At 31.1% G+C, this 27,922-nt stretch overlaps 2 protein-coding genes across 3 annotated transcripts in view; one reads left to right on the top strand and one right to left on the bottom strand.

Annotated features, from left to right (window-relative positions):
* LOC134718656 (uncharacterized) overlaps nucleotides 1-27,922 on the bottom strand; it is a 137,998-nt gene that overhangs the window by 63,732 nt on the left and 46,344 nt on the right. The gene's annotated exons all lie outside the window — the stretch shown is intronic.
* On the top strand, nucleotides 55-24,191 carry LOC134718654 (cytoplasmic aconitate hydratase-like). Of its 2 annotated transcripts, XM_063581304.1 has the most exons (22): nucleotides 55-109; nucleotides 2,919-3,011; nucleotides 3,565-3,733; nucleotides 5,751-5,888; nucleotides 7,295-7,402; nucleotides 8,613-8,682; nucleotides 9,958-10,141; nucleotides 10,874-11,013; nucleotides 12,074-12,245; nucleotides 14,730-14,830; nucleotides 15,217-15,345; nucleotides 15,924-16,071; nucleotides 16,679-16,814; nucleotides 17,466-17,550; nucleotides 17,895-18,051; nucleotides 18,726-18,850; nucleotides 19,274-19,378; nucleotides 20,031-20,173; nucleotides 20,691-20,838; nucleotides 21,630-21,752; nucleotides 22,608-22,793; nucleotides 23,759-24,191. In XM_063581304.1, exons 1-22 carry the CDS (start codon nucleotides 64-66, stop codon nucleotides 23,867-23,869), a joined length of 2,817 nt encoding a protein of 938 aa, XP_063437374.1. In that variant the 5' UTR covers nucleotides 55-63; the 3' UTR covers nucleotides 23,870-24,191. The 2 variants fall into 2 exon arrangements, with proteins under 2 accessions (XP_063437374.1, XP_063437376.1); XM_063581306.1 differs by lacking the exon at nucleotides 7,295-7,402.

Below are 27,922 nucleotides of genomic sequence, written 5' to 3'. Positions count from 1 at the left end.
TTGTACTTACCATTCCCAGAATAGAATTTGATAAAATGAAGTCTTGCGTTTATTCATTTGACAATGTCACACGTGACGGAAGCAAAAGTGAAAATGGCGACCACAACAGGTTTTAAAATTTTCTATATTTCTGCCTTTCTTTATAAAGAAAACATTAGACTATTCCTTTATAGTAGACACAATAGTTCATCTTATCCACATTTAGATTTCCACGTATTTTTGTATATATTCCTATCACCTGTCAACCCATATTTCCAAAGATCCTGTTATAACAATCGCAAGGTCATAAAATAGGTCGTCTTTAAAATATACAAGATTAGGAGATGTCGACTTAAATAAGAATAAAATCATACACAGTTATTGTTTTGATAATTCATGATGTGAGTCTCAGTCCTTTTGATTATCTGTACATGTCACATCATAACTGTAGAAATAATACATGTTGCTACAGTGTCTGCTTTCCTATTTTGCAGTTGAAAAATACAACAAAATGTCTATATAGGGGGGGGGGGGGAGACCTTTTTCGGGACGCCGGGATTGGCTGATTTTAGCAACGGGAAATTGGGATTGCCTTGTTCAAAAATCGGGAATTCGGGATAGAAAAACATCGGGATACAGGAAACCAGTTTTTAGCCATGGGAAATCGTGAGTTTTATGTTGAAATATAATGGGATTGTCAAAAAAAAATCACAACCTTCCCTTTTTGAAATTGGTAAAAATACAACTTGTGCGCACGAGTTATTAACTTGTTCGCACAAGCTACACATGATCTTATAGACATACGCTGTTTTGCTAAAGAGACTACTTTATGGAACGCCGTAGCTGCCAAATACATACATATGTTTAAATACATGAATCCACATAATTTTCAATATCTGCACATGTTTTTTTCTATGTATACACATACTTTTCATATATATGAACATAGTTTACTTTATTTGCACTTATTTTTTATATTAGTAATATTATTTATATTATGAGTATTAATTCATGTATTGGTAAACCATTGATTTTAGGGGAATACAAATTAAACCAGGGGCGTAGCTAGGTATTCAGTCAACTGTAGGCACAAATCGGCCGGGGGTCTTGGCACCCTGGTAGGGGGTTCAGGGGGGCGAAGCCCCCGGACGGAAAACGGTTTTCAGCGTTTTAGTTGCAAAATTTTATGTACAAAATATTAAATTTACTGGTTATTTAATCATGGAAATTAAAATATACATGATAAAAAGTTCGAAGAATTATGAATAATTTACCGTAACATCTGACTGGTGAAAAACGCAGTACAATCGGGAATAAAAAAATAAATATTTCAAAGTATGCATTGCCCAGCATAGATCAGCGTTTCCCTTTAATTAACTGCGGCAGTACACCCTGTTTGGTATTTTCATATCTAAGACTATCCCGTTCTGACTGATATATACCTTTAACTTAATTTATAGTACATATTGACGATCCTTCATAAAAAAAAATTAGGCAAGTCGTTTACACTGATATTACTATATAATCAAACTATCCTTTTGGCTAGACATCAACCATCAATCTTTTGATTCTTAAACCTTCACCCAAGCCACACAAACACATACACACATAGTCGATGCCTAATCCAAAAGTTCTGATCTGTTCATACTATCGTAACAAAATTCAAGAATTCATACGTCTTTATATCCTCTACTGTAAAATCCCTACCTGCTTAGAAATTTGTATAATTGTGGTCATCACACGCAGATCTGAGAGTACTAAAAATTACTGGAAGCTAGTTGATTGATTGATTTTTAAACATCCAGTGTCAAATATTTATGCAAATTCAGGACAAAATTTTTTTTTTTACAATAAATGCAACAGGGAGCTAGGTCCTGTAATAGGTGCCGTACGGAACGAATGTCTGGAAATTTGAAAATGGCATGCATTGGATAGGAGCAAAAATTATGCATTTCAGTAGACTAAATACGAACTCCTCAAAGAGTGGCATTCTCTCTACAACTAGGCATCGGATTTAATGTCCCCATTCTGACCAGACGTGACTGCGTATTTATACATCCTGCAAAGCGGTGGGCAAAACGGACGACCAACATTGGCAAAGGTTTGATTGTAGGTCGGGTGAAGACAAAGTCGTAAACTAGTTGAAAACTAACAACAACTAATTACAAAAATCATGTGTCTAAGTTTTGGTTCATTCAAGTTTTTGTTCATAGAAGTGAAATGATCAGTACCAACAAATGACCAAAGTTCTAGTTTATAGTTTCTATATAAGGTAAAATCATATAAAAACATTCAATTATATCCAATATTCCATTCACTAAGGAGGAGATGCTAGTGTACACCTGACATTCGATAATCAAAGAGTTTTGACAACTTCACTGGCGTTCATCTACAGATAATGTTGTTTATTATTTTTTTAATTAAAAATGAATTGTGAAAAAATTATGTGTAGGCACGTGCCTATAGTGCCTAACGGCAGCTACGCCCCTGTAAACAGATATTTACCATACATTTGAACATGTTACACATGTTACATGTAAAAAAATATCAATTTTTATATGTAATAGAAAAATCTATGTACAATGTATATGATCGATGATTTAATGTTTTTAATGATATTTTAGGAATGTTGTTCATTTTGCCTGCTTTCTATTCAACGTAAAAAATGTTCAGTCTACAGTGCTATAATCAATTTAAGAAAAACAGAAGAGACTCTTAAAAGGCATTATTTAGTGATAGTTGATACTGCAGTTGTATGCATAATCTAAATAAAATCTTTGATAAGTTTATGTTCAAGTTAAACTATAAACCAACAAATGTTTATCATGTTTATCAGCAATTAGTTTTGCCACTTCATGGATGAGAAACAAATCACAACTAAAAAGTGGTTTCATGCCTATAAACACATATTAAACCATATCTTGTAACTTTTTCCTCAGAAAACCCCTTCCAGCGTTTGGTGCAAACAGCTAATATTGGAGGCAAAGACTACAAATTCTTCAATCTGTCAGCATTAAATGATCCTAGATATCGTGAGTATAATTAAATGATCCTAGATATCGTGAGTATAATTAAATGTAACAACACTACTACATTTTATTCATGTCACTGCAAAGCCTCTATCATGTTCATTGTATGTTTGTCCTCTTCAAGTAAATAAAAAATACTTGTACAAGTAGTACCCCTGACTGTCATATATTATCCTATATATAGAGCAAATTAATACATTTTGAAGACTCCATATTGAGGTTCAGCAATACCCATGAAAACTGGTATCCCACAAGTAATGATGAATCTACATGTAACAGTATTATGATTACAAAGTTATTGCATTTATGGAGGAGTCATCTATGATTGTATTTTTTTTAAGACAGCTGAAAAATCAATTGCAATCCCCCAAATTTTTTTGGAGATATAATGTACATGTATTGTGCATGCTGTGAGATCATAGCCTTAAACATGTTAAAGAGGGAAAAGATGTCACTGCATCAAAATTTCAGTTCAATTATGAAAGATATCCTTCAAATCAATTTCTTTGTGAAAGGAAACACTTATAACGATGATATTCAAGTTTTTATTTTTCAGAAAAGCTTCCTTATTCCATCCGAGTACTACTGGAGTCAGCCATCAGGAACTGTGATGATTTTCAGGTACTACAGAAAGATGTGGAACATATTCTAGACTGGGAGAAAAATCAGACTAAAAATGTGGAAATTCCATTTAAACCAGCCAGGGTCATCTTACAGGATTTCACGTAAGTAAAGGACAAAATGCAAAGGTTTTGACAAAATGCTTGCTTCAAACAAAATTTCAGTTGTTAGTGGTCTAAGTAGCTAAGCTACAGTATCACTTGTCAGTCAACCTGAGTCTACAAGTACTTTATGATTAAAGTTGTAAGAAAACCGGGACCGATTCAAACAGAAAGATTTTGAAGACAGAAAAAAACATTATAATCAGTATGACTTTATCAAATGACAATACAAATACTAAAAATTCAGGCTAAAATAAGACATCTGTTCCTTCATCCAGTCACAGATTGACTATGTTTTGGGTATGTTCTAGTGCAGGGATGGGGTAATCGTAATCTGTAATCGTAATCGATTGTAATTGATTATATTTTTTACAGTAATCTGTAATCGAAGACATTTTCGATTACATGTAATCGTAATTTAATCGATTACAGCAAAAATCATGATGTAATCATCGATTACTTTCGATTACATTTCGATTACTTTAGTAAAATAGTTTGATGAAAATATAACCTATTTTAAATGAAAACATACATCACTTTGAAGTAGTCTGATAAGACTTGAAAGTTTATCAGATGCCTTGATATTTCTATCTATTGTCTCAAGCTTCGTTATGCTCACCCAGATCCCCTACCATAATTTACTTTATATCTAGCTGTTGAAACATATGGATTTATGTGCTTGTCAATAAGTCAACTCCTTGTATATCACAATAAGAAAATAAATTTGAAGTCAGAAAATAGATTTAAAATAAGAAAATAAATTTGAAATAAAAAAATAGTTTTAAAATAAGAAATGTGTATTAAGTTTAGTTTTGAACTTCCTTAAAGTAGTAAGCTTATTTGATTAGATTTCCTAAAAGCATAATTTTCAATAAGATGTAAGCTTAGGAAAGATAAACAGTTGATTTCTTATAATGTTATGATATACATGTATGAAAAGTAAGGAGGTACACACAATCCTTTAAACAATGAACCAATGCCTTTGCATTGAAACTCTTTTTCAAAAAAAGATACAAGTATCCCTCTTTAACACTATAAATATATACTGTGTATAGTTTTATTAGAGAATGAATTAAAATCTTAACAAAATTTCTTGCCTTTACTAATCAGATGATCAAAGTCTACTAAACACTATATTAGACCCGGGAACAGTATATCTAATATATATGTTCCTGATTAGACACATACTTTGTTTTTATTTCAATTACTGTTTGTCTAATTAAGAAAGAGATTTATATGTTATTTTGCCCCAGGTTATAAAATTGTACTCCATTGGCAGTTTGATAACCTATAATTGGGGTGGTTATCCAACAAAAGGATTAAATCATGTCTGTCATTATAATTATAAATTTTGATTTTTAAAATTAACTGAACTAATTAATAATTCTATTTTTTATATTTTCTTTAGAGAAAATTTCCAACATTGTAAATAAATATGCTAAAATATACCTGCTTTTAATGAATAAAAACCAAAAAGCGTACTAAATTCAGTATAAATGCAAAAGTATTGAAAATACCTTAAACATATAAATAAGTGATTGATGGAATGCCAAGTCATTCTAATTCATGTGCAGAGTCAAAATTTCAAGATTTTTTATAATAATTCTGATCCTCAGTAAGAGATTCCATCTAGATGATAACTGTCAACTTATAATTTAGATACAATGTTTTAAATGCTTTAGGTAAAGTTCTAAATTTCCACTAAATTACAAACGTTAAGCAAAATAATTGTGTATAACTCACTATATTTTTTTTTTAAATTTTAAAGCATGTAATTGACAGTAATCGAAAAGTAATGTAATTACTTTTGATAAAGTAATCGATTGCAATCGATTACATACAAAAATCTGAGTAATCAATTATTAATCGATTGCACAAAATACCTACATGTAATCGATTATTAATCGATTACATTTGTCAGTAATCGTGCCCATCCCTGTTCTAGTGTAATTGATTTGTCTAGTGGGAAGCATTCAATAATTTCAATGTCAACCTTAATCTTGTAAATTATATTTTACAGTGGGGTACCAGCAGTGGTAGATTTTGCTGCTATGAGAGATGCTGTGAAAAGACTTGGCGGTGATCCACAGAAAATCAACCCTGTCTGTCCAGCTGACCTAGTTATTGACCACTCCATTCAGGTGGACGTCTCAAGGAGGTATACATTTTATAATTAGGCTAGTACAGTGAATCCATATATTATGTATAGTTACCCATCCAAAATCTTCCTTTCTATAACCAGTTTATCACATATAGATACAATATTCACGGTTTTAGAATCCAAAGGGTTTTGGGTAATTTCTCAGTCCTGACTTGCAATAATGCAAATAATGTCATGTCCTTGGTTGAATTTCAATTGTTTTAGGTTTCTAACTACATGAACCAGGCACTTTGCTTTGGTGAACATTTTTGAAAATATTACAAAAAAAAGATTTTGAAATAGTTAATTGAATTGCACCTTTGTCCTCCATTACCATGATTAAAGTACATTTTGTAAAAAAACTTCTTTTGAAAAAAATCATGTCTTTTGGAAAAATCTAATATATCTAACTCAATGAAAAAAGTGTTGTTCTGAAAAAAACTTAGGATTTCAACCTGAGAAAATCTTTAGGGAAGCAACAAATCCAGACATAATATTCAAATCAAGTATGCTAATGATTGAGGTTTGTGATATGTATAGTTCTTGAAACAATTTCATTAGACTAAAATATGTTTAATTAATTTTCTATGTTTTTATTGAGGGGCTGCTTCTTATCTTGAATATCATTTATTTTCCGAATTTAAATGGTTAAAACATGATTTTTCCTTTAAGTAAATCCAATTTTGTATTTTTTTATTTCTGATTTAAATTCCTACCTGCACATTTAACCATTTCTTGCATGTTCTATCTCTTAATAACTTGTCCCGCATAATTGTTATTTTCAAATGGCGCTTTGGTAGGTGAGAATGTTTTGTCCATAAATGGACAAATATATACCCCCCCCCCATTTTTTTTTTAAATATTTGTATATAGTCAGCTGCTGATAATAACTTTTAAAAAATGATCTCCTCGTTCAATTCAACCTCAGCATCTTCAAAACCTAATGTCGCATTTAAAAAAAAAAAAATTATTTGCTTAATTGTGACCATTTGGTGACCTGAGTCAATAATTAAACATGACCTTATGACCAAAGGGGAGTAACCTAGTATAGCCCCACATATTAACATCATAGGTAGACCCTCTTTGTGTCGTTATTAATTGTGATTAAGCCTCTTTTTAATTCAATACTTATATCATAATCATCTAATAAAGCTTTTTATATCTATTTATGCTGATTTTTTTTTATTAACAAAAGAAAAAAGAAACAAGAGACTACAATTTGTATTATAATCATGCTTAGTTTTTGAAACTCTTTTGAATATGACAAATATTGAATATTGATATGCAGTGTCAAATTTTTTCGTGTATAAAATGATTTTATAGTAGCAGAATAATCATGATAATATCAATAGATATTTAAGATTTTATGATGTGAGTGAAAAAAAATTATTTTGTAAAATTCAAGATTTTTTTTCTCCTTACAGTACTTTGAGATTCTCCCCTAATCCTGGAGGAGGTCAGCCCAAATGTTTGAACTGTGAAGGTCCTTGCTCTGATAAAATTTGTCCATTTCATGGCCACAAAACATCTAGGTTGGTAGCCATAGTTACAAGGTGTTTGATTGTTGTGTTAATTTGTCATATTTTTATATAATATTTGAGTAGAAGACTGTGGAAATATCTTCATAGAAGATGAAAACTGTGGATTCATAATTAATTGTTGGATACCAATTGTTGTGAACCACAAAGTTTAATGTTTAATTTATATAAATATTTTCTATAGGCTTGGTAAACAGAGATTGGAAAATTCACAAAATCAAATATAAAAAAAAGTGCAAGTTTTCATCAATCCACAAAAATTGATACCCATATAGATAAATGAATCCACAGTAGTTTGGTAAATTTAAGTTTGATTGTCATATATACTGACAAGACTGTTCTCAAGGTACTGAATTGTTTAAAATTTCATTATCTTCAATGAAGATGCTCCTTGACTTTTTACATATTTTTTTATTCTGTCTTTGTATATATACATGTATAAAAGTTGTTTTCCATAAGTCAGATAATATTATAACTCTTATTATTTGACCCGATTTAGCACGACTTGAACAGATAAATGTTTAAAGTTTGTCTTATATATAATGTAAAAGGTCTATTATAGTAGGTTGTAGAAATTATATCTACTCAAGTTATATATATACATATATAGTTGAAATTTGAATTGGTCATTTGTGATTTGACTGCTTATTTGAGGATTTATATAAACAGAATGTCTTTAAATTACAAAAATGACATTTAAATATCTGTTTATGTTCTGCTTGATCTGGTAAAATCAATTCAATAACATGAACTTAGACTTAGCCAGGTAAAATTATTGACAGTTGTAAACTAATTATGGGACAAAAACCTACTCTGTACCTTGAAATTATAATTTTATGATACATGTGTTTCTTCTGACAGCTGTCCAAATATATACATGCTAAAGGGAACTTATCTGCTATTTGTTCCGCTAATTTTGTTTTTTACATTTTGCATTTCTTTTTTAAATTTTTTGTCATTTCATTATTACATCTTTGGCGTTCTTAAATTTTAACATCCACTTTCAAGAAGTATTTTTTTGGTGAAAATTAAAGAAAATCTCAAAATTTCAATGAAAATCTTTTTAAAATGAAAATTGTCAATAATATTAAAATTTGTGTTTCATCTGATATACACACTGTTAATTGTTAATAAAATGTTGATAGTGAATAAAATGATGTACAAATTGATTTTTATTGATGCTAATTATATTGCTTTTTTACAGTGCTGATGCTTTAGAACAGAATCAGGAATTAGAATTTACAAGAAATAAAGAAAGATTTGTATTTTTGAAGGTGAGTAGAAAATTAAGGTTGTCTATTGAACTATAGATAAGGTAAATGAAAGCAAAAAAAAAATACTCCCATGAAGGAATGAAAATTAGCAATATATTATTGCAACTAAACCCAATCATTTGATAAACAAAAATTAATTTCAAATAGTCAGTTGAATATTATTTTACCAATGATATGTGGGTCACATGTTAAAAAAATCAGCAACTGAATGACACAAAAAACTTAATGCAAATATCTTGATAATTGGTGGTTTCTATGTGCTATAAACCACCAAAAGTGTGCAGCCTATTTTAAACATTGAAATTTCTGTTATTGGAACATTGTAATTTAAATGTATATGTACTAATATTCAAGTCTCACGAGACATGACAAAAAATTATACACTGCATGAATATTCAAGATGTTTCATTTAAGGTCAAGTTACAGTAAATGGGCTATGTCTTAGATTTCAGTAAAATTTGGCATACAACTCGGGCTCAATGAACTTCACCTGAAAATCGAAATGATAATGCATTTATCTCAATCATCATTTGAAATATTACTGATTGAATTCTTACAAAATGGGTGAGCATTTGTATAGAAAGCACATAAAATCAGCAAAAACCCTTCTAAAATTTGTCTTAAAATCGCCAAATTTATAATTCTACTTCATAGATTTTTCTTAAAAAACTATATGATGTTGATACATAAATTTCCGTTATAATGATGCAAAATAAAGATAGGGTCATCGACTTCGTTTTTACTGTATCCATCATTCAAAGTTGCGTTCTTTGTGAAAAATCCAACAAAACGTCAAAATAATCGTAACGTTATCGCGTTACAGGCCGTTAAACGTTGATTTTTGACGTTAAGGTAACAAATTAATTATTAGACAAAAAACGAAGTTGGTGACCCTATGATTATTTTATATCATTAAAACAGAAATGTATGTGTCAACAATATATAGTTTTTTAAGAAAAATCTATGGAGTAGAATTAGAGATTTGGTGATTTTAAGACAAATTTTAGAAGGTTTTTTGCCGATTTTATGTGCTTTCTATACAAATGTTCACCTATATTAATTGAAATCAATCTGCAATTTTTCAGATGATAAAAGAGATAAATGTTTTTTTTTTCGATTTTCAGTTGTAGTACAACAAGCCAAGGTTGTATGCAATTTTTTAGCAAAATCTGCGACATAGCCCATTTACTGTTCCTTGACCCTAAGTCAAAATAATAAGTAAGAGAATCATGTGCTGTCACTTTCATAAAAGTATCGTTTGTTTTTCTTTTTCAGTGGGGAGCAAGAGCTTTGAAGAATATGTTGATCGTACCTCCAGGATCAGGAATAGTCCATCAGGTTAACTTGGAGTTCCTTGCCAGAGTTGTTTTTAATGATAATGGGACATTGTATCCAGACAGTTTAGTGGGAACAGATTCTCATACAACTATGATCAATGGTTTAGGAGTTGTCGGCTGGGGTAAGTTATTCCTCTTGATATGACACTGGATTTAGGCCACCGTTTTCCTATTAAAATAAGAAAGATATGGTACAAGTGCCAATGAGACAACTCTCTACCAAATGACATAAGCCTGACAACTGTATATATTGTTTTCTAACAATGAACATGAAGGTTGCGGTGCACCAGATGGCGGGGATTTAGGCAGTCATGTAAAAAGTAAAAACACAAAAATACTAAACTCCTAGGAAAATTCAAAAAGGAAAGTCCGTTATCAAATGACAAAATCAAAAGTTCAAACACATCAAACGAATAGATAACAACTGTCATATTCCTGACTTGGTACAGGCATTTTCTTATGTAGAAAAGGGTGGATTGAACCTGGTTTTATAGCTAGCTAAACCTCTCACTTGTATGACCATTGCATCAAATTCCATTACATTGTCAACAATGTGTGAACAAAACAAACAGACACAATAAGTAAACATGTCAAAAATAGGGGTACAACAGTCAACATTGTGTTATCATCTTAATCACTATAAAAACAACAAATGTTAACAGGCCAGAGTTGACAGTATTGACAACTCCATTTTTTTATGCAACTATGAAATTTTCAATTCTGACTGTTCTTTCTGAGTTTCATATCTTTATTTTTTTTGGCATTCAAACTGTACCATGTCATGTGTACTTGTAAATCCTTTAATTTTATGGACATCATGTTATACAATTTTGACTGCACATTTTATTTTGTAGGTGTTGGAGGAATTGAAGCAGAAGCTGTAATGTTAGGCCAGTCCATTAGTATGGTGCTTCCTCAAGTTGTTGGTTACAAATTGACCGGAGAAGTTGACCAAATGACTACATCAACTGATGTTGTCTTAACAATAACAAAGGTAATGTTTCAATCAAAATGTTTGAGCAGACAACACCTCTTTATAAGAATGTCAAGAAGAAGCAAATATATGTTAAGAAAACAAGGCCTCATATTACACATTATAATACTGTTGTCTCATTTATTTTCATGGATACCGATTTTTCATGGATTTAGGAAAACTTACATATTTGTTGACATTTGATTTTGTGGTTTTGTTGAATCATGCATACATGCCTATGGAAATTTGGTATCCAAGAAATGCATGTAAATTAGTATCCAATGAAAAAAGAGTCCGCAGTATTTTAACTATTATATAAATATAGAAAGATGTGGTGTGAGTGCCAATGAGACAACTCTCCATCCAAATAACAATTTTAAAATAAGTAAACCATTAAAGGCCAATGTACGGCCTTCAACACAGAGCCTTGGCACACACCGAACAACAAGCTATAAAGGGCCCCAAAATTACTAGTGTAAAACCATTCAAACAGGAAAAGCAACAGTCTTATCTATATAAAAAAAGGAGAAACGAGAAACAGTTATATATATTACATAAACAAACGACAACTACTGTACATCAGATTCCTGACTTAGGACAGGTGCATTATGCCTTTTTTCAAACAAAGAAAAGGGACCTTATATTGTTTTACTTATTTTCATGTTTTACAGTACATAACCTGTCTCTCCCTTTTTTCTGATCAAAGCTTCTATTACTTGTCAAAGAACATTTCATTTATCTGTTGGTATACATATGAATGTAGAATATATATATATGCTCACAAATCTTGAAACAAAAATTGAGTCTTAATGTTAACTGCCAAAAATGAGATAATTTATAGCAAGTGTCTGCCATTGAAACTTTGTATTAAAAATAAAATTGAGAATGGAAAAGGGGAATATATGTTAAAGAGACAACAACCCGACCAAAGAGCAGAAAACAGCTGAAGAATGTTTTTGAAACTTTTAGGCGTTATTGGTACATGTCTAGGGTTAATATCTGCTGCATGTTGTTAAGAGAACACACTGGAACATCTTTGATCTGGCCACAATTTATTGAAGGAACACTTTGTCTATTTTAGCACTTAAGGCAGATTGGTGTTGTTGGGAAGTTTGTAGAATTCTTTGGACCTGGTGTTTCTAAGCTATCCATTGCTGACAGAGCTACGATTTCAAACATGTGTCCTGAATACGGGGCTACTGTAGGATACTTCCCTATTGATAATAAAAGTCTGGAATATTTATTACAGACAGGTCAGTATTGCATTTATATTATGATGAATTAAAATTGTCAAAAGTTTGGAAGTGAAAAATTATAAATCCTTCGAGAGCATCAAAATCAAAAGGCTCTAAATAGAAGACAAAAACTGTCTAAGACCAGCTCTGCTTGTGGTAGCTGCAACTAATAGTTTTAAAAAGCATAATTACTGTAGATACTGTTAATTCTGAAAATTTTGCATATAAAAATGAATATGGTATGATTGCCAATGAGACAACTATCCACCAAATTGCAAATGAAATGGATGTAAGCAAGAACATGCAATCATACAGCCTTCAGCAATGAGAAAAACCTATACTGTATTGTTGGCTATTTGAGGCCAGCATTTATTATTGCGATTTGTGAACAATTGATCATAAATGTAGGTTTTATTATTGTGATATCAGGAAATATTACATAAAAACAATTTTATTTTAAGTATAAAAAAGAAGATGTGGTATGATTGCCAATCAGACAACTATCCACAAAAGACCAAAATGACACAAACATTAACAACTATAGGTCACCGTATGGCCTTCAACAATGAGCAAAGCCCATACCAGTGTTCCAGCTAGGATTTGAAAAAAAAGGGGCGCGTTTTTAAAAAAGGGCACTTTAGCGCGTTCTCACTGAAAAAAATCAAATACTTTATATACCCACATAATGACATATTTTTAGCAAGCATGTAGCTTAGTTAAATACTCTATACTATCAATACAAGTTTAAAAATATTTATTTAGAACATATAAGTTAAAATCAAACTGAGAGCACAGATAGTCATTACTACATGTATATTCATTTCTCATTCAGAACTACAGATTTTTTCAAAGAAGAGTTCAAATGCAAATAAATATTATACAACATTGACCAGTCTTCTGTTTTTCTTTTTGAAGAAGGTTGTCACACATTAATCAAGAATTTTTTTTAATTTAGTTTTATCATAATTTAATCTAAGTTACAGTTGATATTTTTGTTAATGTCTGTGTTTTCAAGTTTGCCCTGTGACTTGTCTTTATCAATTTGACCTGAGAGAATATTCTCTCCACCTCTGCTGTACTGAGAGGTTGTATTATTGCAACACTGAATAGTTTTGCAACAAGAGGGTACATAGATAATAGGTTTTTATCCTTATGACAAGGTGAATGAAATGGCCAACTGATCGATTGTGTCAGTATCCTTAAATCTAACTGTTATATTTTCAATTAATCCATTGAGAAAGCATTATTACTGAAAGAAGATAGGGAGAGTGGGGTAAACTTTACATTGAAAATTGTGAAGGTTTGGTTGTGAATTTGAATAAGAGTGTCACTATGATGAAACAATTGTCTTTTAATATTTCGATCTTGAGAAATAGATTAATTCAACAAATAAGTTTGTTTATTCAACTTTGAAAGTTTATGATCAATTCAACAAACATCTCAGTATAGTTCATGTTGAGCGCATCTAATAATATCAATAAGTTTATCAAAACGGATTTCAATAAGAAAATTGATACAAAAATCGGACTTTCGAGAGCTCCGTAATCGGCACAATAAAAAATTAATTCACCTTTGAAAGTTTATTATCAATTCAGCAAGCATCTCCTTATATTTCCTGTTGAGCGTATTTAAAGTTAGTCAAAACGGATTTCAATTCCAAGAAAAAATATAAAAAATTGGACTTTCGAGTGCTCCGTAATCGGGGGAATTCACAATAGAAGAACAATTGCGATATCTGATAGAAACCTTTTTTCTTCTAAATTTTTCATAAAAGTAAAGAATTACATTTTTTTTTATCTTTGATGGTCATTATTCTTGAAAAAAGATGTAATAGACCGGCAAGTATTCCATATTTTCTTCTTGTCATTTTCGAGTTGGTCAATTTTTCTTTTTTTCGTCGGCATTTTGCGTGTTGATACTATTGGAATGATTCTTTTTTAATGAACGTTATTTTATAAATAACAAATACAATAGAAATGAACATCGTTCACATTTATTTTATAAATTCTATTTTGCATCGTCAGGTGTTAAAAAATCAATTCATTTAACTTGGATGTTTGATGCTTCAGGGCAAAGGGATTAGACAGGGTCGTAAATTTCACCTGATAAAGTAATTGACTCTAATCAAATAGGTGATTATCTACAGGTAACAAGTGTCAACAATTTAAATATGTTGTCTTAATAAAGTGTGTGTATAAAGAACTCAACAAAATGGCGACGATATGAGGAAAAAAGATCGTTTTTTAAACCTTTTTCAAAAGGGCACAGAGGGGCGCATCAGAAGGGCAGAGGGGCGCTTAAAAAAGGCAGAGGGGCGCAAAATTTCGGGGGCGGGGCGCGGCGCCCCTCCATTTCATGCTAGCTGGAACACTGCATACCGCAAGTGCTTGTTTTTAATTTTGCGATACCTATATGGTTTAAATATTTACTATAATGAAAACAATGCACGAATTTCTGACTTTAGTGTACTCTATTAACTTTATAAATTGATCTTCTTTTCAGGGAGAAGCAATGAACAGATCCAGTTTATAGAGCAATATCTACGATCTATTACAATGTTCAGAAACTATAATGATCAAGCTGAAGATCCCATGTTCTCAGAGGTATTACATTAGATTTAGGTGTTACAAAACAGTAAAGGGAGATAACTCTATAAATATATCTATAGAGGTATTACATTAAACTTATAACTAGCACATATCTACCCCTCTTTAGAACATGAAGGAGTCAGTTCATATTTTCTTGAAAAAAAGTTTTGAAATATTTTAATTTCATAGATATTATATGAGAAAAAGAAACTGTATTTTTGTGACTATTTTTGTAGGTAAACGGGCGTAGAACTTATGATTCTGTGTTAATATTGTTTTTCTAGATAATACAATTTGTAACTTTTAAAAAATGTATGTATTTAAAGCTGAAATTACAAAAAAAAGTTTTTTTATGGTTAAAGATCATTAAATGTGTAAATTTTTTTTATTTTTTTTTTTAGATATATGAGCTAGACTTGTCAACAGTGAGAGCCTGCTGTTCTGGACCAAAGAGACCTCAGGATAAAGTGGCTGTCACAGACATGAAGTCTGACTTTACACAATGTCTCAACAACAAAGTTAGCTTTAAGGTAAAAACAACAGAATAGTGTAATGAAATATTTACAATATAAAAAAGAAGATGTGGTATGATTGCCAATGTGACAACTATCCACAAAAGACCAAAATGACACAAACATTAACAACTATAGGTCATCGTATGGCCTTCAACAATGAGCAAAGCCCATACCGCTTAGTCAGCTATAAAAGGCCCCGATAAGACAATGTAAAACAAGTCATGTTTAGTTTGAAGAAGGACTATCAGTGAAGCCATACATCAAAACAAGTCATGTTTAGTTTCCTTGTTAAATCCTTGCTGTTTTCTTAAGTCATTTGTCACTTTTATTCATTAAAATCGACAGTAAAATGTTTTTGTTAATTTCAGGGTAAAATGCCTACCATTAATGTAGGAAAAAATGTCTATATCAATTAGTGATCAGTAAGAAGCAACTATTGTTAACATATTCAGGACAAAAATATATTTAATATGTATCAGGTTTGAAAGTATTTGAAAATCAAACATTGGTATGTTAGAATGAAAGGATTAATATCATTTAGACAATAACCTAAACAATGCTAAAAGAAAAAAATATAATGTTTTTTCTTTCAGGGCTTTGCAATACCGTCAGATAAACAATCCACTACTGTACCAATTGTCTTTGAAAACAAAGAGTATACACTGTCACATGGTTCTGTTGTCATAGCAGCAATTACTAGTTGTACAAATACCAGCAATCCATCAGTCATGTTAGGAGCAGGTGAGTAACCTCCCTTTGTATAGAATATATATATAAATGTTTGACATGGTCATACAATAAAGTTATCTACAAAAGAACAAGTGGACCATGTCAATCTGACAAAATACCTGTTCTTCTTTTTCTTCACAAATAAGATTCAACTTATTTGTATTGTCTTGTTACATCTAGTGTTTCAAGTGCATGCAGTTATTAAATCAATTTCTACATTCTAAGTGCAGTCCCAAGTGCATGACAAAATAAGCATGAATACATACGACATGGTTGATTGATTGCTATTTCTGTGCAGTTGGTTTATTTTTTGGTGTAGGAAACTGGAGTGCCATCAGAGAACAAACCCACCTTCGATAGGGAAACTGACAATTCTTGTTAATTAGAATTGAGAGTGGAACACACCTGACAAGTGCTAGATTCAAGCTCAAGACCTCAGTGATATTAGCCTAGCAATACTGTAGTTTGATAACTTAATTTAATCAGCCAATGAGGCCCCATCTGACCACACCTAGATCTTGAAAGAAAATTGCTTCTGTTCTTAATTCATTTTAATTTAAACAATTGAAGAAATTGACATTTTCTAAATATAAATATATTTTGTTTGTTTTATTTTTAGGACTTCTAGCAAAGAATGCAATAGAAGCAGGATTATCAGTAAAGCCATACATCAAAACTAGTTTGTCACCTGGCAGTGGAGTTGTGACTTTTTACCTCAGAGATAGTGGTGTAACTCCATATCTAGAAAAACTAGGGTGAGTAAAGATAAAGACTAACAAATTTACTACAAAAGATGTTTAAAAAATTTAATATCAGATATAGTCATCAATTTGGAAATTAGTATGGCGTTCATTATCACTGAACTAGTATATATTCATTTAGGGGCCAGCTAAAGGATGCCTCCTGGTGCAGGAATTTCTCGTTACATTGAAGACCTGTTGGTGACCTTCTGCTGTTGTTTTTTCTATGGTCGGGTTGTTGCCTCTGTGATACATTCCCCATTTCCATTCTCAATTTTATATACAGGTATTGTTTAAGGTCAGGAGAATGAGAACCTAATCAACTATAGGTCAATGTACAGTCTGCAACAATGACCAAAACACAAACTCTCTAGTCAGCTATAAAAGGCCATACAATAACAAATATGAAATTTTTTAAATCAGAAAATGGACAGTTTGATAATTCTAGCTGGTTAATTACACAAGAAAAATGTTAAATTTTGATACAAAATGGGTTACCAAAAAACATACCAAAAATAAGAGAATATGGTATAATTGCCAATGAGACAAGTATCCAACATAGACCTGCATGTTAACCATACATCCTTAAACAGTGTTTATCAAAACATGATATATAATTTTCTAGTATGAAACAAAGACGAAATAAGTTATATATTTGTATTTTAGGTTTTCAGTGGTAGGGTATGGTTGTATGACTTGTATTGGTAACAGTGGACCATTACCAGAACAGGTTGGGGAAGCCATAGAGAAGGTTAGTTTGACTTTTTACCATCAGTTTCTCTCTCCTTTATTTTGTTCTCTCAGCCTACCATTCACTTAGAAGATTACCTTTCAAAAGAAAGACAAAATCCCAAGCAATATATGACCCTAAATTTGCTGGGTTTTCTAAATTGTTATACAAATTTTTGGTTTTTTTTTTAATTTTTTTTCACCCCTTCAACATTCAGTAGACACAATTGATTGGAAAAATTGTTGCATGTTTTTTCTCAACTGTTCTAGAAAACTCATTAGTGTATCAAATTATTGTATTTACATTGTGTAGGATGAAATGAAGAAAACTAATCTGTTAAATAATATTTTTTTTACATTTTTCAGGGAGATTTGGTAACATGTGGTGTTCTCTCAGGTAACAGGAACTTTGAAGGAAGAATCCATCCTCTGACAAGAGCTAATTATTTAGCTTCACCTCCATTGGTCATAGCTTACGCCTTAGCTGGAACTGTTCTTATAGACTTTGAAACAGAACCTCTAGGTAGGTCAAATTTGATCCTTGTCATAAACAGGGAATGCTATTAGTGAGAAACTCACATCTTTGGAATTTATAAGAGTTCTATTCAAATGTGAATTGGGTAAAGTTTGATTATTTTGAAAATAAGGAGATGTGGTATGGTTGCTAATGAGAAAACTACTCACCAAAGTTCAAATGAACTAGATTTAATTGATATTAGGCAATCATAACCTCTTCAACAATGAGAACAATCCGTACAGTATGATCTGCTTGAAAAATTTGAATCTTTGCAATTGAGAAAACAAACTAATTTATAACAAAACAATTTAAGAAAAATAAATATGACAGACATGACAACTATATGCTTCTAACTTGGGACAGACACATAAAGACTGTGTCAGGGTTACACATGTTTGTGAGAGCTCATCCATCCCCCTTATCAGAGAATAGTACAAGCTAAAGAATTCAAATATTCGGATGACAAGAGTTCTTTGAAAAAATTAATGAATTGTACTTTTGTAGAAAGATAGCCTGGTATTACATGTACAGTTATATATAATCAATTAAAAGTTTATGCAGACATATTTCAGCATGGTAACATAAAAGGTGTCTCACTTTCATGATGACATTGTGGATTTAAGATGTTAGTGAGAATTAAGACTGAGAATTTTTTTTTGATCTGATATATTTTATTGCAGGAACAAACTCTGAAGGTAAACCAATATTTTTGCATGACATCTGGCCAACAAGGAGTCAGATACAGGAAGTTGAAAAAGCAGTAGTGGTGCCATCTATGTTCAATGATGTATATTCTAGAATACAGGTAAATAACAACTGCAAAAACAAAATTTACAAACCTAGGAATATATACCTTCCAATGAAGCATTGTCTTACCTAAAAAGTACTTAAAAAGACAACAATGATTGATAAATAAAAAGTCTCATGGCTGTGTGCAATGCTTTTAAATTGGCATTGATATTTTATGTGGGATAATTTTGGTAGTAAAATGCCTTCGGTGAACATCCTAAAGATAGACACAAGTCAAAACACCCTGACATTTGAATTTGTTCTTCTTTAACATTTTAAATTCACTCATTCTCAAATAGACCAAATTGTTAGTTTATTTTTTACTTATGAGTTCTAATGTCCCTTTGGTATCTTTCAACTCTTTACACAGATGAACTCTTAATTTGACCTGTTGACCATCTAACAACCTTATTCATAGCTTTTAATTTTATTATTACAGAAAGGAAATACCAGATGGAATAGTCTAGAGGCCCCTGAGGGGATGATATATCCATGGGATGATAAATCTACATATATCAAATCACCACCATTCTTTGAAACAATGGTAAGTCAGTTACCAATTATCCATTTCTGAATCTAATGCATTCTGGGTAAATCTAGGAGGATCAATTCATGTTCTGTACTCACAGTACCTCAATTTTCATCAATGTTCTAGATAATTTCATCTAGGAGATAATATTTTATGCATGGTTTATTTTGTTGTAAAATATTATAGACAATTATGTTGATGATTGGATGAATGATTTATTTATATAATATTTATACATACATATTGCACTTCAATTTCACTGGCTTCTCTTTTATAATACATTATACTTTTTTCAGTGATTTTATGCCCCACCTACGATAGTAGAGGGGCATTATGTTTTCTGGTCTGTGCGTCTGTTTGTCCGTTCATTCGTTCTTCTGTCCAGTTTCAGGTTAAAGATTTTGGTTGATGTAGTTTTTGATGAAGTTGAAGTCTAATCAACCTGAAACTTAGTATATATGTTCCTTATGATATGATCTTTCTAATTTTAATGTCAAATTAGAGTTCTGACCCTAATTTCACGGTCCACTGAAAATAGAAAAAGATAGTGCAAGTGGGGCATCCGTGTACTGGGGACACATTCTTGTTTTTCCTAAATTTGCAGAATACTTGTACACAATGATATATTTGAATCTGATTGGAAATAAAACATTTCTATAAATTACAGGGTAAAGATCTTCCAGTTGTGGAAGGTGTGACAGATGCTTGTGTTCTATTAAATTTTGGTGATTCTGTAACAACAGACCATATCTCCCCTGCTGGCAGTATAGCTAGGAACAGTCCAGCTGCCAGATATCTAGGCTCTAAAGGGTGAGTTAAGCTAGAGATCTAAAAAGTAAATAAATCTATAAATAGACCTACAATTTAAAGGGTAAGAAATATTAGAGATCTGAAAGTAAATGTAACTAGAAATAAACTGTTGACTCCTTTAAAAAAAAACAAATGCTACAAATAAATTATATATATGTTGACCTATTCATGAAAGCTCAAAAATCTTTTTTGTGAAAAGGTCTATAGCTCTACATGTTACCAATTGATCTAAGTATAGCTATGGAAGAAAAATGGCTAAAAACAAGCAAAGTTAACTAATAAAAACTTGTCAGCTTTATGTCTTGTATCTTAAGGACATTATATTATTGCTAGAAACATCTTGAATGCTAGACAATTTGAAACTGAATTATAAGAATAATAAGGTACAGTCCTGTAAGCATATAACTCTGCAATCATCTGAATATAGAATATAATTGTGTATCATTTGATAATTGGTTTTTTTTTTCATTACGATTTTGACAGTTAGAGAATTGAATGTCAATATTTTGTTTTTCAGATTAACAGCTAGAGAATTTAATTCCTATGGTTCCAGACGTGGTAATGATGATGTTATGGCCAGAGGGACATTTGCAAATATTAGATTAGTTAATAAATTTGTTGGTAAACCTGGAGCTAGGACAGTCCATTTACCCTCAGGACAAGAGGTAAATAAACATACACATAAATAAGTTCAAGCTGTTCCAGAAAAAAAATACATTATTCTTTGAGGCACTGTAAGTCCTTGTCAACAGTAGAAATTTAAAAATAAAATGATAATGTGTTTTATGCCCCCAATATAGCAGAGGGTCATTAAGTTTTACTCTTGTCTGTACGTCCTGAAATTGGGTTCTGTTCTCAAACTTATGTTTGCCTCAACTAAATGTTTAGAAACTTATACACAATGCTGATTACCACAAAACACAGATCAAGTTCTATTTTTGATTGTATCACTTTTATTGTCCTTGAGTTATGACTTTTTGAAACCTTTACAAATGGAAATTATAGCTGCATTCTATGTTTTCATTCTCTTATTTAAGTTTGCCTCAACCAAATGTAAATAAACAAAAATAACGTGCTTACTTCCACAAGACTCCAGTATGAATTTGGATTGCATCACTCTTACTATCTTTAGTTATTTCCTTTTATAAAGTTATATGGACACATTCCCTATTTATTTAACATCTGATTATCAATAAAGTATGGCTTAGGAACATGTAAATCTTAGCTTTGCTCTTATTTTTTTTTCTGGCCTTAGAAAATTGTGTAGAAATGTTGCACAATTTTATTTATACATTCTTACTTGACTTGTAGAACAAACCTTGAGGCAAATGTCTATGTATAGAAACATAATTCTGGAAGTCTAAATGGTTTTTTTATGATGTTTTTTTTGATAAAATGTTTTAATATACATGTATGTATTAAAATACAGTGATGTGTATCAACATACTATTTTCAGATGGACATCTTTGATGCAGCTCAGAGATACAAGACTGAAAATAAAACTGTGATAATTTTGGCTGGAAAAGAATATGGCTCAGGATCATCAAGAGACTGGGCAGCCAAAGGTCCATGGATTCTTGTAAGTTATTTTTTAAATTTGGATTTTCATATTTTTTGTGTTACTTATTTTTAGTTCATAGTAAATTCAGAAATAAATTCATGCATTTATTATTGTAATTTTGTCGCTCTATTTAAGAATTGAATGCTTCTTTTTGTAAATTTATTGGGGTGTAAAAGCGTTGACCGAAGTACATTTTGTATGAAGCGCGGAAGCGCTTCATTCTAAAAATGTATGCACGGTCAACGCTTTTACAACCCTATAAAGTTACAAAAAGAAGCATTCAATACTTATAATTACATTTTTTAGCGAGGATTATAAAAACACGATTTTCATGAAGTTAAATTTTTAAATTCACCTGTGCACTTTATTGTGGGACCTCGTGTCATCATGAATGAAATGTTATTGTCTCATGCAACTGCTTACGGAATAACATGTGATGTGCAATTAGCCAATCAGAATAACGTATTATAATGAAACATACATCTAATGTAATTATACTAAAATGCAATTTTACTTTTTGAATATTGAGTAAAAATCCTATTTGATAAACAAAAAAAATCAAAATACGAGTTTAAGTTATTGTGTTTATAACTGTTGCATTATTCACAATAATAAAACATCGTAATAATTTCTAAATTTACAATATTTTCATTTATGCTTGAATTTGAGGATTTGATCAATTTCGTTATTCATGATTGATGTTGCTTCTAAGCTGGTATTAAATTAAAGATAATCAAATTTATGAGATATGATATTTTTCATTATGATATTTTTCATTATTTATCTTACTGGTGAAATATAAGAAAATGTATATTTATCATAAATATTCCAAACATTACAGTTTAAATGATATTGCAAACTTTGTAATTTCAGGGAATTAGAGCTGTGATTGCTGAGAGTTACGAGAGAATCCATCGTAGTAATTTGGTAGGAATGGGTATCATACCATGTCAGTATTTAGAGGGCCAGGATGCTACTTCACTAGGATTAACAGGAAAAGAGTCGTACACAATAGAAATACCAGCAGATATACAGCCTGGTCAAAATACTACTGTTAAGGTATGTACTTATAGGCAATGGACCACAGAGAGCACAATCCTTTAAAAAGGGCACTTTTTGGTGGAAATCTTTGTGACAATACAGATTTTTCTTTTATGTTGAAAAATATATAAATAGCCTCTTCACCGATACCGTATTTTTAACCCCTTTACAATTTCCAAAAAAAGCAAGAAAATTTGTAGGAACCTTAACAGTTTTTCCAGGAGAAAGTTCCTCCATCGTTAAATTTTCATCCATGGAGATCACTGATTGTTGAGGGTTCCTGATAGGGAGGTCTCATCACAATTCAGGATTTTTTTGTCAATCACAATTCACAAAAATTAAATTTGCATCATCACGGATCATGAAAATATATTAAACAAAAATCTAGAAAAACGAATTATGATAGCGAAAAGGCACTGATCACTAAGAATGAAAATAACCCATCAGGCCCCTCATTGTTATGGACACCAAATTCCTATAGTTGGAAAAAAATAATGTGTAGATGTAACTAGCAGCAACCATTGACTCAGGACTCCTATTGTGTACCCCTGTAAATAAATCATTCTTTATATTGAATTCTAATCTAAAGCAGTCAAAACATTAGTCTATAATATGATAGATAACATCATGATATCAAAATAACTAATATCCCTTAAAAATCAATGAATACATCTAAAGAGGGCTGGTTTTATATCATAAAATGAGTGTGGTCCAGTTGAAAAAAATAAAGTTAATTCTACATCAAGCCATCAAAAAATTAATATCTATGCACAATAATATAGAGAATGGAAATGGGGAATGTGTCAAAGAGACAACAACCAAACCATAGAGCAGACAACAGCTGAAGGCCACTAATGGGTCTTCAATGTAGCGAGAAACTCAGGCACCCAGAGACGTCCTTCAGCTGGCCCCTAAACAAATACTTATACTAGTTCTATTGTTACTTAGAATCTATAGTAAAATCATTTTTATTTTATTTTCAGCTAAGTGATGGCAGAACATTCCAAGTTAAAGTACGTTTTGATACCGAGGTAGAACTGGTGTATTTCCGTAATGGTGGAATCCTGAACTACATGATCCGTCAAATGTTATAACAGCCACTAAAAATAGAAAATTGTTACAAAAATAGAACTTGGGGAAAATTTATTGTTGACTTATTAATAGATGTTTATGTCTGATTCTTTGATAGAAGAGGATTTTGTTTTGTGGATGCTACCCTCAATATTTGAGTAAATGTATTAGTTAAATTGTTTAAAGATGAAAAACTTACAAAATGACAAAATTAATTTGTTAAATGAACTTTATGTCTATATAAACATCAGCAACAATGGTCAGATTCTAAATTTTGAGAGATTAAAATACTTTTTTCTGTTAGGTATTTTCAGTTGTTGAAATCCATGACAATTAGAACCTTTTCAGCTCACCTGGCCCGAAGGGCCAAGTGAGCTTTTCTCATCACTTGGCGTCCGGCGTCCGTCGTCGTCCGTCGTCGTTAACTTTTACAAAAATCTTCTCCTCTGAAACTACTGGGCCAAATCAAACCAAACTTGGCCACAATCATCATTGGGGTATCTAGTTTAAAAAATGTGTGGCGTGACCCGGTCAACCAACCAAGATGGCCGCCACGGCTAAAAATAGAACATAGGGGTAAAATGCAGTTTTTGGCTTATAACTCAAAAACCAAAGCATTTAGAGCAAATCTGACATGGGGTAAAAATGTTTATCAGGTCAAGATCTATCTGCCCTGAAATTTTCAGATGAATCGGTCAATCGGTTGTTGGGTTGCTGCCCCTGAATTGGTAATTTTGAAGAAATTTTGCTGTTTTTGGTTATTATCTTGAATATTATTATAGTTAGAGATAAACTGTAAACAGCAATAATGTTCAGCAAAATAAGATCTACAAATAGGTCAACATGACCAAAATGGTCAGTTGACCCGTTTAGGAGTTATTGCCCTTTATAGTCAATTTTTAACCATTTTTCGTAAATTAAAGTGATCTTTTACAAAAATCTTCTCCTCTGAAACTACTTGGCCAAATTAATCCAAACTTGGCCACAATCATCTTTGGGGTATCTAGTTTAAAAAATGTGTGGCGTGACCTGGTCAACCAACCAAGATGGCCGCCACCGCTAAAAATAGAACATAGGGGTAAAATGTAGTTTTTGGCTTATTACTCAAAAACCAAAGCATTTTGAGGAAATCTGACATGGGATAAAAATGTTTATCAGGTCAAGAACTATCTGCCCTGAAATTTTCAGATTAATCGGTCAATCGGTTGTTGGGTTGCTGCCCCTGAATTGGTAATTTTGAGGAAATTTTGCTGTTTTTGGTTATTATCTTGAATATTATTATAGATAGAGATAAATTGTAAACAGCAATAATGTTCAGCAAAATAAGATCTACAAATAAGTCAACATGACCAAAATGGTCAGTTGACCCCTTTAGGAGTTATTGCCCTTTATAGTCAATCTTTAACCATTTTTCATAAATCTAAGTAATCTTTTACAAAATCTCCACTGAAACTACTAGGCCACAATCATCTTTGGGGTATCTAGTTTGAAAAATGTGTCCGATGACCTGGCCATTCAACCAAGATGGCCGCCACGGCTAAAAATAGAACATAGGGGTAAAATGCAGTTTTTTGCTTATAACTATGAAACCAAAGCATCTAGAGCAAATCTGACAAGAAGTTAAATTGTTAATTAAGTCAATATCTATCTGCCCTGAATTTTTCAGATGAATTGGGCAACTGGTTGTTGGGTTGCTGCCCTCCAATTGGTAATTTTTAAAGAAATTTTGCCGTTTTTGGTTATCTTGAATACTATTATAGATAGCGATAAACTGTAAACAGCAATAATGTTCAGCAAAGTAAGATCTACAAATAAGTCAACATGACCTAAATGGTCAATTGACCCCTTAAGGAGTTATTGCCCTTTATAGTCAATTTTTAACAATTTTCATTAATTTGGTAAATTTATGTAAATTTTTACCAAATATAATTCTCTGTTACTAATGGGCAAAGTTCATGATAGATATAATTGTAAGAAGCAAAATCGTTCAGTAAAGTAAGAACTTCAAACACATCACCATCACCAAAATACAATTTTGTCATGAATCCATTTGTGTCCTTTGTTTAATATGCACATAGACCAAGGTGAGCGACACAGGCTCTTTAGAGCCTCTAGTTTAATATAATAGGTGTTGTTAGCCCTCAATGATCCTTTTCTGTATAATCACTAATCATTGCTATATTAGCAATATTTACAATATTATAGTTTTCTCTTTCAAATAATCCACAGATTGTCCTGATATACTAATTGGTGTAAAGATTTATGGCTAAAATATGTTGGATCAGGGAACTACTTTTTTGTCACTTCACTCAGTTATGAGTAAACTATTGAAAATATCGTTTTACTAGAGGTTCTAACAGATTCTTAACTTGTAATTTGTCCATGAACAAGAATAGATTATTGACTTGATTTTGAACCAGCATAATAATTACTAAACTAATTTAAATAATATAAAATTATTGGCCACAAAAGCATGTCCTTGGTTGAAAAAAGTATAGCCAGACCTCAAAATCATAATCATTTGTTTTAGCCTTAGAAAATATTTATTACTTGAATGATAAATGTTAACTATTAGCCTAGAAATGTTTCTGTTGAATGATAGAGGAAGTTAAAAAAAAATATGTCAGTTTTATTCTTATAAGTGTAAAAAGCAAACAAATTCTAAAGACCCAATACCATTATAATTTTGTTAAGGGTGATGATCTTAAGTATATGAAAAATTGTGTGAAATAGAATTTTAATACCTGATACATTTGTAAATTAAGATTCACATGTACTGATCACTATGCTTTAGATATGAATACATGTTGTATAATTTAATACATTGTATATGTGTGATGATGTAGTTGGCCCCACCCACATTTTTTACAGTAATTTAAAATACAAAAATATGATGATGTTGCATAATAATGGGTCTTATGAGAAGAAATGATATTTACATATTTCAATAGTTATTTGATATTAAAATGAACATTAGCAATCATTTTTATTTCTTCAGTTATAATGCATTTAAGTGATCTAAAAATCTGATAAGAAATGATAATTTTTTATCGTTGTAAAATTGGGCATTCTCATGTTGAGAAACATTCATAGATTGTGAATAAATTTTAACAAATATTAATTCAGATTGGTCTTATGTGAATGACAAGTAACCCAACACCATATATATAGTACATGTAATTAGGTCAATAGGTTAAAATCCTTTATTTAATAAATAACTTGACAAAATGTTAATGATTTATCTTAGTCAGATTGACTTGTTCTTCACAATGAGTTATTCAATCAGAAATTTTATATTGTAATTCATTTGTGTAATAATTTATAATAAAATTTATATCAAATTTATTCTTGCTGTTGTCTTGATTTTTGTTTCCAAAACGTATGAACTAAACTGTGATGATCTCTGCATGCTTCCTTCACCATCACTAGCCTAGTTAATATGTTTTCTATTGCTTAATAATTTAAATTTGGATGTAATGCGCTGACGTTATTTTGTTATGAGCCCATAGACATAACTTAGTCATGTGACCATGACGTTATCAACATTTTTTTCATGGTTTTCTAAGGTTTAAAATGGAATTAAGAATTAAATTATAAGAAATGACTGTAATATTTTTTCTGTCTATTGGAAATAAAAAAAAATTATGTTATTTCTTCATAGACAGAAAAGATATTACAGTCATTCCTTAAGTAAAATGCTTAAATTCATCAGTTACTTTTGTTAGATCTAAGGTGAGATGACCATAATTGTTAACTTTAGATGTGCAAGCACACAACTTTGTGCATCTTTTCTGCTGTTAGTATTCTGATTTAATCTTAATCAAGAAGGTCAAATGGACAATCTTCTTCTAACGATAAGCAATCTGAATACAAGATACAGAATATTCATATATTATCCAGCTCTAATGTCTCATTCTGAAATATTCATTATATGTAGCAGACCATACAATAAATGAAATGTCATGATAGAAGATACTAATTTGTTTCTTCCAATTTTTTATTTTTGTCCATGATGAGTTATGCCTTTTTCCACTGATTTTTATAGTTCGTTCTTATGTTGTTCTGTGATACCACTG

Source organism: Mytilus trossulus, chromosome 5 (assembly GCF_036588685.1).
Source record: "Mytilus trossulus isolate FHL-02 chromosome 5, PNRI_Mtr1.1.1.hap1, whole genome shotgun sequence".
Lineage (NCBI taxonomy): Eukaryota > Metazoa > Mollusca > Bivalvia > Mytilida > Mytilidae > Mytilus > Mytilus trossulus.
Note: the sequence above shows the minus strand (reverse complement) of the source record. Positions and strands in the feature narration are given on the sequence as shown.